Source organism: Mixophyes fleayi, chromosome 7, assembly GCF_038048845.1.
Source record: "Mixophyes fleayi isolate aMixFle1 chromosome 7, aMixFle1.hap1, whole genome shotgun sequence".
Classification (NCBI taxonomy): domain Eukaryota; kingdom Metazoa; phylum Chordata; class Amphibia; order Anura; family Limnodynastidae; genus Mixophyes; species Mixophyes fleayi.
The window spans coordinates 140,750,318-140,764,057 of record NC_134408.1 but is presented as its reverse complement, the minus strand read 5'-3'; the positions used below and the strand labels follow the sequence as shown (position 1 = coordinate 140,764,057).

The window sequence follows — 13,740 nt, the reverse complement described above, 5'->3', positions numbered from 1 at the left end:
TATATATATATATATATATATATATATATATATATATATATATATAGATACATACATAGATAGATACATACATAGATAGGTAGATATAGTTCAGATTTTTAAGGGTGGCACATCATTGTGTGAGACATCTTAAACATGCTGAGTGACATTACCAAACCTTTGAAGTAAATGGGAGATAAGAATACAGTTCAGCATAGATGCTTTTGTCTCTAGCTTAAGAATACATTTAACCCCTGAATGTATAGAGAAGAATAGGTTTCTCATTTATCATGACAAACATTCAAATGACTTATATGAAACTTATTATGTTGCAAATCATTCTACTTTTTTTCCCTTGGACTCATATTAAAAAAACAAAGGAATAATCAAATTCCTGTTTGAAACTTTACGTAGCTTCTGTAGTGTGTCTACAATGGTTTGTCTATGAGCCATAATATCCTGATCTCCTCCCATAGTCCTCTTGTAAATCTTATTGGATATATATGCCGAGGACATTGGGAAGTGTGGCCAGGTCAGAATAACCAGACAGTGACAGAGAGGAGACAGGAAAGAATCAGCCTTAAAGTTTGTACAGACCCATTACTCCTGAGTTGATACAGTTTCTTTGTACAACACACTTTCCGCAAGGACTACATTGTCCACCAGGACTATATAGCGAATGCAGCCTCCTCTCCAACAATGTGAGTGACCCTCTATCATCACTTGAGGTGCCCTTGGGCTGGTATAGGAGAAGATCAATAGCTCATGAGACCCGCAAAACTCTGCCTTGTTCCAATTGCCCCTTGAGAGATACACATTGATATATTCTGCAGAGAATCTCATGCACAGAAACCAGGAACAGACCCAAAAGTAGTAAGTAGAAATGACAATAGCTCGCACAGTTTGAGAAGTTGGAGTCCCCATGTAACAGTTAGAATCTTTGGGCCCGATTTATCAAGGTACGCATACTGAACACAACCTGCGTTTGTTTCAAAACACACGGAATTTGGATATACGCACGCCCGACTTCAACAAGGAGCGGAGTTGAAGACACCTGTGCTGATGGGTGTAGGTCTGCTCTGCTCTATTACACACGTGGCAGTTTGTTTAAAATATTTTTTGTTTTTCCATGAATTACATTTATTAGGATGATCTTAATGTCTACTGAATATAAAATACATTTTTTTACAGTTGCTCCTAATTGCAAACACATGTTATAGCATGCAGACTAGACTGTCATCACTAGTAATCAGGACTTAGGCTAGCTCTGTAGTTGGAGAAAAGAAAACTAGTATCTTTGAGATGCCCAAAGCTTGAATCGAATGTGGCTGTGTGCGCTCGAGTTTGGCACGCCCTTACTGTACATTGACTATAGGCGAACGCCCTTTCCTTGCCCCGTTCACTCCCAGAAATCGTAAGTGTAGTTAGTGTCCTTTGCGTACTAAGATGAATTGAATGTTGCTGCATTTAGTTGTGCTTCGTCCGGTTCTGGGAAGATTAAATTTGTGAAAATCGGCATTTATGGGAATGTCCTTATATGCAGGAAAACTAGATGAATGAAGAACATTTATTAAAGAATAAAGTAGGCGTAACTTGACCTTGGCCCCCTGGTCTGCTCTGCTGGGTAATCCTATCAAGGGCTTTAAGTGCCAACCACGTAAATTAATCCAACATATTCAATTAGCAGCAAAGTGGACAATTGCCATAAATCAGAAGCCAGAAGAATGCTTAAAGACAACCTGCGAGGGTTTCACACCATTTGAGACATACAGCGGTTAGATTTTGCCAACCCTACCGCAGGCACAGTGTACGGGACTACGGTGGGAAGAGACTGGGATGAAATAGAAGGGGAATGAAATTGAGCATTTTTTGGTGCTCTCTCTTACTCTCTCTCTTTGGTACTCCGACTCTTTTGTGGGAGTCAGTGTTTTCATCACTGTGATTTTCTTGCTTACTTACTTATAATATTGGAAAATTGTAAATAAAAGAGTTTAAAAAAGGAAAAGCTTAACCTCCTTATTCAGGTTGGATCCAATTAGAAAATTTACTTAATAGTTCACAGAAAACATCAATCATCATAAAAGGATTGTATGGAGTTATGCTGTCCACACGGCCAATCCTGCAGCTTCGAGCAACAAGATCAGTGGTCAATTTGGCCACACATGTAGATAACCAACTTGGACACCATCAGGACGTTGCACAGACAGAGCGGTCCGCATCACATCCCACGTACATTGGGGTCATTTAATGAGGAAAGATGACCGAACACACAAAGATAAAGCGGTTCCCCTCCGACCTCATTTGCCATATAATTGCTAATGATCCGATCAAGATTTCAGGACTGGTGGAGAAACACTGAGGATACGATAAAGCAACGTGTTGTAGAAAAAGCTGCAGTAGGGCACGTGCACCTTAAAATTAAAGTTGTCTAAAGACGGAGAACCACTTTAAAACCTAAAATAAACATGATGAAAGCTAAAACTAGCTTGCTCTCAACCTAATAACATATAATGTGTTTATGTTATATACAAAGTTAAACATCTTACATTTTCTCATTGCACAAGAACATTTAAATATACATTTGTGAAAGTTAAAAAAAAAGTCTTTTTACATCAGTTCTACTCTTGGTTTAAAGTCTCTTTCGGTTTTTACCCCTACGTTTTCCTAAGAAAGTAATAGATAGCAAACAAATATCATACCGGGGAATCAAACCAGCAGACTATTATACCATCTTTAATGAGTTACAATGGCAACATTACCAATGCACAGCATTTAATAGTAATTGCTTACATGCACTTCATATTATTTTCCTGGAACTCTATTCACTTTCAGGGTAGAACCTTTATTTCTGCTATTGACACGTATTATATTGAAGGTGACCATAAATAATAATCATTAGGGCAATTCAGCTGGATACATTCTATTCTGCATCTTTTACAAGGAACCCAGAGCAGTCAATAAGATTCAAACACTGGTCTACAAACGGCTCTTGTGCTCTCCTTTCATCTTAAACATTGTGCGTCTCTATTCACTGCGAGCAGCCAAGTAGACAAGAACAAACGGTTACCAGGCAACCGGCATTGATTGAAGATTGCAAAACAACTTAGATGATTTATGTATTGCATACACACATGCTCATATATGAAGGGGGGGCTTCATTCCTGTACTCTTCCCACGTCTTATTAATTTTACATTTTGCCCATTTTCTACAAGGAGAGACAGTTTACACATATCACCGTATGTCTTTTCTGATGTTTCTGGGTTTTTTTTTTAATTACAGCAATAACATGTACTATATGCATGTGAAATATTATTTACATAGAGCTTCACACAGTGTATGCAGACCCTCAGAAAATGACAAGAAAAAAATACAAAAAGGATTAAGAAGGAAGAAGTAAAGAAAACAGTAGGATGGAGCTCTCTGCTCCAAAGAGCTTACCATCTAAATTCATCAGTATACATGATATAAGAACAATGCATTGACTGACTGATGGGCATGGATATAAAGTAGGAATTAACAGTTCTCAGCTCTATGTGTGGGCAACATTCATCTATGCTACTTTGGGTCAAGGGCTATAATAATCTGGGGTCATGAGCTCAATTCCTGACCATGGCCTTATCTGTGAGGAGTTTGTATGTTCTCCCCATGTTTGCGTGGGTTCCCTTCGGGTGCTCCGGTTTCCTCCCACACTCCAAAAAACATACTGGTTAGTGAATTGGCTGCTAACAAATTGACCCTAGTCTGTGTGTGTGTGTGTGTGTGTGTGTGTGTGTGGGTTAGGGAATTTAGACTGTAAACTCTAATAAGGCAGGGACTGATGTGAGTGAGTTCTCTGTACAGCGCTGTGGAATTAGTGGCGCTATATAAATAATGATGATGATGATACAAATAAGTGATGTCATTATCAAGTACTAAGAGTCTGAATTGCAGAAATATATATATAGTGCTAAATTGTTACTGTGTTGTAAACAGATGGTATGCAAGCCCGATAGTCATAGAAAACATTATGGGTTACAGGCGGCCCTCCAAGCCTTCACCTGCGGTCCACGGCTCCTTCCTGCTTTATTGTCAGATTTCTTTGTTATAGCTTGTAACACTTGTTTAAAATGTCTGCTGACATATTATTACACATAGGTTTGATTAAATGTATTGTTTTAATTTATAACTGAGATTAAGGGTAATGGACGACCCTTTTGAATGCTAGAGGGCCGCCCATGTGGTTCCTGAACTGTATCAGGTTGACTATCACTACATTACCAGAAAGGGTAAAGTTAAAGGAAATCTTCACCCAAAAGTAAACTCTTTATTGAATGGCCTTTAGAGTTCCAATAAACACTGACAGTTGAATTACCTTCTACAGGCAGTTTGCTGGATCAGCCAGGACCCCAGAAGGATACATCGGTTCCATGCTACTCTCCTCTCTACGCTTACCACTGCAAGTCTTGATGCTCCTCCCCAATTATTTCCTATTCTTGCTATGCGGTGCATTGACACCTGCTCTGTAGATTGCATTAGGAAAGTTACAGCCATGTGAAACAACAGCGGTCCTAAGGAACAGCGCATGCAAATTAAGCATGCTGCTATTTAATACTTTACTCTCCACTAAAACCTAAATATTTATACTTTTGGTTTGAGATCTTATTCAATTTCAGAAAATGTATTCATAGGTGTGTGACTATTCCCAAAATTTCACCCATGAAGAGGAATCACAAAGGTTCCATCTTCAACCGCATCCTGACCACAATATATACTAAGTCCTTCTAAAACTTATGGGGTCTATTTATGAATAGGAGAAAACCCCAAGATTCTGCGAAAACAGGAGCACAGAACAAAGAGAAATACTTAATCATAACAAGAATTAATTGTTCCCTTTTTTAATTAAAGTTAAATGTCATATACAAGCTAATTACTTGTCGTGCAAAACTGCAAATAATTGTTTGTAAATTTATTCATAGTAATTAGCTTGATCAAGCTCAGAGGAACTCTATCTCCAGCCATGAGTCTAAATTAATGTATCCCTTTCATTGTTTCTGGCCTCTTTTGTGGCTACAAATGAGTGCCCAGTTCCAATATATGGCATGGGCCATGAAAGCTGAGGTCTTTGAAATCTCTCTTTAAGCTTACATTAAAAACTTCTGTGATATCTACGGACACCTACAAGGGTGGCAGAGCAGCTGGGATAAGTGTGAACGAATTTAACTAAGGAAACAGAAAAACATCATATGTTCTCAAATATCATACTTACAGGAGTCATGTTTGGTATTCAAATGAATGGAAACTTATGACCTGTGGTGTGGAGGTAAAAATAATCTTTGTAAAACATTCTGGTGAGAAGTTAGGCCAGTGTAAAGAAACCCTGATTGGAAAGGTGTTTGAACAGAGTTCATAAACAACTAATTTGCATGTAAACAGATTTTCTTGTTTTGACATCACAGTGGAAAGGGGGCTGTGGGTACCTGCAGCATGTTTAAAAATGTTCAGTAACTAAGAAACTTTTTGGGAGACAATTTGATATTGAGAAGTGTCCATTTATTTCTGCTTCTCCCAGCAAAACAAAAAACAGATTATTCATAAGTTTATCATTTCTATTGTTTTATTCCTTAATTCTGCTGTTATCTTAAGCATTGTGGATTTATTTTCCATATTAAATTACATTTAATAAGTTTAGGTCTCTGTGTTCTTACGAATTTACGTTTCAGAATTAGCTTGGTATTAGAACGCTACATAGTTGAAATAGAGGAGTTCATTTGGCTTATGATAACTCTGATGAAAGTAAATTGTGAAATATTAGTTTAAAGGGAGAAATGAAGGCCTACTGAGTAAGAGTGTCAGCTCTTCACAAAAAACCTTGATGGCGGCGTAATAGGAAAGGCAAAGTTAACGTGTGGCATAGACAGGGAAGGTTTTTGGATGGACAAGGTGGTTGTTTTTGCTTAACCCTTTGTCACACAGACGTCAGGAAGGCTCAGATGAATGCTGGATTGTGACATTATATATTTGTATTTTTGACATTATTTTTTAAACTTATGTTTAAAGTGTGATTTACTTATATAATGGAATGTGAAATGTGTGACTTATGTACATTTGATGTATAGCATGCTAAAATTGATGTACATGTAAAATTGATGTACATGACATATGCCAATAAGAGATACTCAGGCTCGGTTTTTTGAAAACCGAGCCCTCCCAAACTTAGGGGATCCTAGTTGTAGGATCTTGCGGGTTTTGGATTCCATAAGTACCTCCCAACCCAGGAGATCCAGCGCCATTGCTCACACAGAAACAGGGGTATCAGTGTTCTTGTTACTCTCCAGTCTCCAGTGACATTGCTCAGTACCATTGCTCACACAGAAACAGGGGTAGCAGTGTTCTTGTCACTCTCCAGTCTCCAGTGCCATTGCTCAGTGCCATTGCTCATACAGAAACAGGGGTAGCAGTGTTCTTGTCACTCTCCAGTCTCCAGTGCCATTGCTCACACAGAAACAGGAGGGGCAGCAGTGTTCTTGTCACTCTCCTGTATCCAGAGCCATTGCTCATTAAGAAACAGGAGGGGTAGCAGTGTTCTTGTCACTTGACAAAAATTGACTGGAAATGATTGGAAATTAATGTTATTGAGGTTAATAATAATGTAGGGATAAAAAAGAGCCAAATTATGTGATTGTAGCAAAAAAATAGGGATTTTAGAAAAAAAATCAGAATCCAAAACCAAAACACGCGAGGGCGGTTTTGCCAAAACCAAAACCAAAACACGAAGTTAAGTTAATCCAGTTCCAAAACCATAACAAGGGGGTCAGTGAACATCTCTAATGCCAATGGATTTGAAAACGAGGCAAAACTTCATCGTTACGTTGTCGGATCTCGCAATTTTTTGGATCCTTTTTAAGTTCCAACATAACGGTGGGTGGGAGGGAAGACGGGTCCAAGGACAATTCCATCTTGTACCATTTTCTTTTCTGCCACTGCTGTGTGCCAATGTGTCCTAGATGTGCTAGGAACTGCCGTGTGTTTGTGTCATTGCTCTGTCGCTTACCATCCAGCCAGGTCGCTGCAGTATTTGTCCAAAAGTGTATGAAAATAATATTGTGATCTGTGAGGTGGTCAAAATTGACTGCAAATGACTTGAAATTAGTGTTATTGAGGTTAATAATAATGTAGGAACAAAAAAAGAGCAACATGATGTTGTTTTAGCATATTTTAGGATTTTTTCCTAAAAATCCTAAACCAAAACCAAAACACACGAGGGTGGTTTTGCCAAAACCAAAACACAAAGCTAATCCAGATCCAAAACCAAAACCAAACCCAAAGCCAGTTCACAGGGGTCAGTGAGCATCTCTAATGCCAATGCTGTGTATGTTAAATGTGATTAATGTATGTATGTAACAGACAGTAAAGGATGTCTTATTAGTGTCTAAGTAATGTAGGCAGAATATGTGTTGCTTAAGCCCTTACTAATATGTTTTATATAACATTCATTTTCAATAATTAAAAGTTTACATATTTTCAAAGTTAATTTTACTGGAAGCATAAGAATGAGAGTGCACATAGATTTACAGTAATGCATAAGTGACTCCATGCATTGGGGGAGGGGCTCTGACAACCGCTCTTACTTGTCTGAATTAGCAGAGTTTGGTCGTTGATAAGAACAGCAGAAGAGCCATTACAAGCTGGGGCTCAGAAGATATACTGTGGAACCTTGGAAATAGTTTGATTCTAATACTAAACTGTGTCTTCTGGGTGAGATTATTTTTTTAATCCCTTTCTTCTCCCAAGCATAGGAATAATGGAAATATGTCCTTTACAGAAGGAGCTCTTAGCTACACCACTGGAATCAAATCACTATTATTTCACATTCTGGCTATGCTATTAATTTCTATGCATCATCAAGTAATACACAAAATGAACAATACACATTAAATAAATATAACAAACTATCCATGTCTTCAACTCTTCATGTTTCAATTCTGCAATTTCTTTATTTTCTGAGATTCTCTCTCAAAAAGAAACGTTTACCTCTGTCTTTATTTTCTAATAACGAAGATGTTCTGAAGGTAAACTGAACACACAACAATATACATTCAATCTAGTAAGACAGCAACTCACTATAAAATCAGCGATTTGGCAGCTAAGACAGACTTTCCCCAAACAGGTCAATGTTCAAAGAGCAACTTATAAATGTTTTTCTAGGTAAGCAAAGCTGTTCTGACAGTCAATGGAAGGTACAGCAGTACAATGCACTCAAGACATTGTTTTATAGTCATTTATTAAGATTTCTAATCTGTCTAAATTGCATGTGTTTACAAGGTGGTGCATTAACATATATAGTCGAGTGCAGTAATTCCTGCTATAGGTGCATAAAAGCATTTAATTAAGCCCAGTCCTCACCGCAAGATGCAGTTTCGTCAGATCTGTCTCCACAATCATCCTCGTGGTCGCATACCCATGATTTTGATATACAACGGCCATTGGCACAGGAAAACTGGTGAGGTTGACATGTCCTCGCTACAAAGGATGGGTAAAAACATACATTAGTGGATATGTTAATAACATATTAATACATTACGGGGTCTGAGTCAGTGAGGAAAGTAAGGCAAAAAAAGGAGTAAATGTTCTCTGGGACAAACCATTTTACAATGCAAGGGGTGCATGTTAGTTTATTATTTTGCCCGCAAGGAAAATACTGGATGTTTTTTCATCCAGCACACAAATACTTGATAGCTTTATTTTTGCACTGAAAGTTAAAGTTGATCTAGGACATGCCCTACCCCAATTATAAATCTGTCCCCACATTTTAGATTTACCCCCCCCCCCCCTCCAATGCAACATGGTTTTGCCCAGGTGCAAAGTTACTCCATTTTTATGCTTTGCTCTCCTTAATGACTCAGGTCCTACATAACTACAATACTTTGTTCATCAATTCTATTGTGAAAGGTAAAATGCACAAAACAAGGGTTTGGAAGAAGTTGTTTTAGACAATATGGTCACATTTGTGCCAATGTTGATATTTCTCCCCATTTTTGGCCATTAACAGTCTTCAAAGGAGATGACCACTCATTATACTTTAATTTATATCCCCCAAATGATAATAATTTATTTCCCTGCTGTCTTATGGCTGCGATATAACAGTTACAGGCAGGGGCGCACACAGGATTGTCAGGGGGGGGTCCCCCCCCCGACCAAAAAAACCCAAAAAACCCAATACACGCGAGAGAGCTGCTCTCGGCAGCACTGTACTATATAGCAGCCGCGGCGCTGTCAAAGAAGCGTTTGCGGCAGTGCTGTATACAATACAACACCCCCGCGGACGCTTCTTTGACAGCGCCGCGGCTGCTGTATAGTACAGTGCCGCTACGGTGGGCGCTAAGTTAGCAGAGGGGGGTTTCTGGAGACCCAGAAACCCCCCTTGCGTGCGCCACTGACACGTTTCGGCTTTTCTGAAGCATTAAAGGTTAACTGTTCTGCAAAGTGCAGCAACATTGTTGCAACAAAGCAAAAACACTACAGAGTCCTACTGGATTTTTTGGGGAGGAGGGGCATGTGAAAGCTCAGACGCCTATCTTTTCAAACTCACTGGATGCATGCCAGCTGAAATCTCCAAGTTCAATATATGCTTATTTTCTCCAGCACAAACCTGCATATAAATGAATAACAATAGCATGCAAATCCTCATGTTATTATTCGGGGCATGTGAATTTAAAGGATGAGAACATTTTTGTGGACTTTTTAATGAAAATGTCTGTAATAGACAAAAAGACCTAGATTTACTAAGCTGCGGGTTTGAAAAAGTGGGGATGTTGCCTATAGCAACCAATCAGATTCTAGCTGTCATTTTGTAGAAGGCACTAAATAAATGAAAGCTAGAATCTGATTGGTTGCCATAGGCAACATCCCCACTTTTTCAAACCCGCAGCTTAGTAAATCTAGCCCAAAGAATCATATTGTAAATTATGTCCCTGACTTTTTTCATTCTCTCTTCTACGTCCTGTATGCTTGCCACCAACCACCACATCATCTGCCAAAATCTGCAGGTTTAAAATTCATAATGCAAAACGCTATATGCAGTGTCAAACATACTGATAACTGGTAAATGATGTTGGGGCCGGAAGGGTGTTTATGCAGAGAGCATTTTACCCCCTCACAGGAGAGAACTTTTATTACATCACTAACAATGTCAGATACACTGTGCTAGATGGTGTATCTAACAAATAAAAAAATACCCTTTGGGTATATTACAAACATTACAGGGAAAAAGTCTGTAAATGTAGACTTATTCTTAAAAAAAATCAACAAGTTGCCTTCTAGCTCTAAACTCTTAATTTTTTCTTAAAAGTTCTAATTATTTCTTAACATAATCATATCAAGATTCTTTTAACGGTTTTTCTTTAGCTTTCACTCAAAAATCAGTAGCTTTTATAGACAACTGTATGCGACATGTAGGTTCTGGTTTGTAACTGTTTTCTAGACTCAAATCAAATTCAATTTAATGTTAAAATAAATGTCACTTTTTAACATCTCTGGTCTTTGCAAGAAGGGTCGTTTTGCTTGAAAGTTTTGGTACGACAGTCTGGGCTCCCAAACTTTTGTTGAAATTGTACTACTCAGCCTTAGTACCAGTCAAAAGTTTACTAATAGTCGTAGCAGCAGACTGTCACAATATCTGCATCCTAGTTTCAGTATACACAAGTTCAGTACCCAAGTAAACCATCTGGAGGGCATAGCCAATGATTGGAATATGAGGAGTAACTATGGTCAAATTTAATGCCAGATATATTATACACCATTGAGCCAAGAAATTGTCAGTAACTGTGGGCGGGCTTTATGCTAAACATCCGGCACACAATGCAGCCAAGGAATTATCAGTAGCCATGGTCAGAGGTACTGCCAAAGATTCTGTACATGGTGTATTAGTCCAGCGTGCAACAGGGAACAACAGATTATGGCACATGGGCAACAAGACTTTGGTAGTGGCTGAACCAGACAGCTGAGTTAATATAATGACTGTGGTGCGAGACATGGCTATGAAAACGCAATAGCCGGCACAGTGGCTTTGCTCAATGCACTTGCATCTTCAGTATCCACATTATTATCACAGCCAGGACATTACCTCAAAACCCCTTCAGCACTCAGGACCCCTGCAACCGATGCCTTTCACAAGTCTTATGAAATATATTTTAATTGCAAATAAAGGTACTGTGTTTTTTTTTTAAAATCTATGGGGGGTATTCAATTGTCAGCGACTATTTTTTTTGGCCGCGTTGTCATTTGAACGCTGTTCTTTATCATTTTCGAGTGGGTTAACTTTACCCGTGGTTGAATTCTATTTTTAACACTACGTTTTTTCATGAAACAGTCCACTCGTGGTCCAGTAGAAGGTCTATTGAAAGTATAGGGTGTGTGAGAGGCAGCCGCGGTAAAAGCTATTCAATTGTTTTGTAACGCGAGGCTTTAAACAGGCAAATTTGCTGTTTTATCTTGAACCTCTGAAAAGTATTTGAAATCATGTAATAATGTTTAAAAAAGTTAAGCTTATGTTTATCACTAATGCTTAACTTGTGTAAGTTGGTTTTCTTGTGAAAAAATAATGAAATAAAATAAAAATAAACAAATTTTTTAAAAAATAAATAAATCACTAATTAATTATATTTATGTATGTTTTTGGTACAAATGTGAATGTAGTAATGTGTTTTGACATGGTATAGATGATTGTATGGTAAAATATAGTTCAATTAAAAAATATGCTAAAGAAAGTACTGTAATGTAGATATTATCAATGTGTAATGCAATCCAATGTATGGAAATGTATGCAAAACCTTTTTTTTGTGTTCTACAAAACCGCGTTAAAACTACACTTTACTCCCCTAAAATCTCGCAAACACAATTTTTAATGCGCAAAGTCAGCGTTCCCTCTTTTTCAACTGAATTGCACGAGCTTTTCCGCTGCGCTAACTCAAAACAGTCGCTATTGCCGTCAAAAACCCGCGGGAGATTTTTTTGGTTTTTTTACGCTGCGGGGAGACAAAAAACTCAGTAACAATTGAATACCCCCCTATGTGAATATTTATTGGTACTTCTGCTATAGCCTTCTCTTTTCACTTTTCTTATCATCATTTGATGTGTTGTTAAACCACTGCACTAAGTATTTTTATTTGCAAGCATGCCAATCGCCATAATCTTTTTTTTAACTCACTTTTAGTAGTTTGAATAATATTTGCAGATCAATAACATGCCATAAAATAGATTTTGCACCTATTTTGCTTTTAACCAGCATTTAGTAAACAAACTCCCAAAAGTAAAGTAAACAAGAAAAATAAATCTGTGTTTTTCTGTCCACGGATAAATAAAAAAGTAAAAGAGAACAATTTCAGTCTTTGTTTAAAATGACAAAATGATTATGCCGAGTCTAGACGACAGACATTTATTTCAATATGGTTTTAAAAAATTACATTATAACTTTTAAAGAAAACACAAGTCATATTATACTAGACCAGTGCTGTTAACCTTCAGAGCAGTAGTTTTCTTGTCTGTAAGTTGCCATAGAAGTAATATGTGATACCTTAGAGATGTCTGAGGCTACGAACCCAGCACAGTACAAATGATTGGCTGATAATTCTGTCTGTGTGAAAACTATGGGAGTTCTGATACTTATATGTGACTTACAGGTGACTGATTTGGCAAACAACCCAATCCCTTCTCTTACAGTCAATTACAAACCGAGAACAATGTTGCCAGGATTCATGAGCGGACATACGTCCACTTGCGCAGTGCGTCTTGCGTGAAATAGCTCTGAACACGCCCAGAAGAAGGCATTATAACAGTTAATGCAATTTTATGAATCCATGTCTGACCGCAAATGACGCTAACGACTGCCTGCAACTCATGTGACGGAACTGGGGGGGGGGGGGGATTGAGCGGATGAACGGAGGCGGTGTACAGTAAGGGCGTTGACAATCCATAGACTGATTTAAAAAATGACATGTATGCCTGCCACTAGCTATGACAGAACTGTATGCAACTAGGATCATACTTGCCGACATTTGGTTGGTGGACCCTGGGAGCCCCCCAGAGGCAGGTGGGGCGGGGCTTGGATAATTGCATCATTTTTGCCCTCGTGTCCTAAACAGGCAACACCATTTTACTCTATTCCAACAGGGGAGGGGACCGAAATGACGGAAGAATCCCGCTACTCAGCTCCACCCCCACCCACTTAACTAACGAAGTGGACTGTTTGTAGGAGGTTGCCCTGCTTTCCCGGGAGTCCGTGGGTCTCCTAGAAATTCAGGAGTCTCCCGGACATACCGGGAGAGTATGACTAAAATATACTAATAAAACACATTATATGTACAGTATGTATTGAACAAAACATTATTGTAACAAAAAAATAATTACATTTGAAAATTAATATTTATATAAATGATTATACTGTTAGCAGATGTTATTTTGTTTGATGATAAAATAAGTGTTTTATGCATTCTTGAGATAACTTCCATGCTCGTTTAAACACACAACTTACGTACAAATTGTATTCAGACATGAATTAGGCGCCATATGTCTAATTCTGTACGTATTTGAGCACTAGCATGGCAACATTTTGCATACTTGCCAACTTTTCCTCATTGGCTTCAGGGAGATTCCGGGGGAGGTGGGCGTGTGGGGGCGGGGCCTGACAAATCGCATAATTTTGGCCCCATCCCCTAAGCGATTGGCACAATTTTGGCCGATTACAGCAGGGGGCCCCCACTTATCTATTGCGGAGGCGAGAACGG

At 38.4% G+C, this 13,740-nt stretch overlaps 1 protein-coding gene across 1 annotated transcript in view; it reads right to left on the bottom strand.

Moving 5' to 3' along the window:
* Positions 1-13,740, bottom strand: part of LRP1B (LDL receptor related protein 1B) — a 728,477-nt gene that overhangs the window by 443,265 nt on the left and 271,472 nt on the right. The window contains exon 17 of the mRNA XM_075181401.1: positions 8,363-8,479. Within this exon, the coding sequence (XP_075037502.1) occupies positions 8,363-8,479 (117 nt within the window). The remainder of the gene's footprint in view (positions 1-8,362; positions 8,480-13,740) is intronic.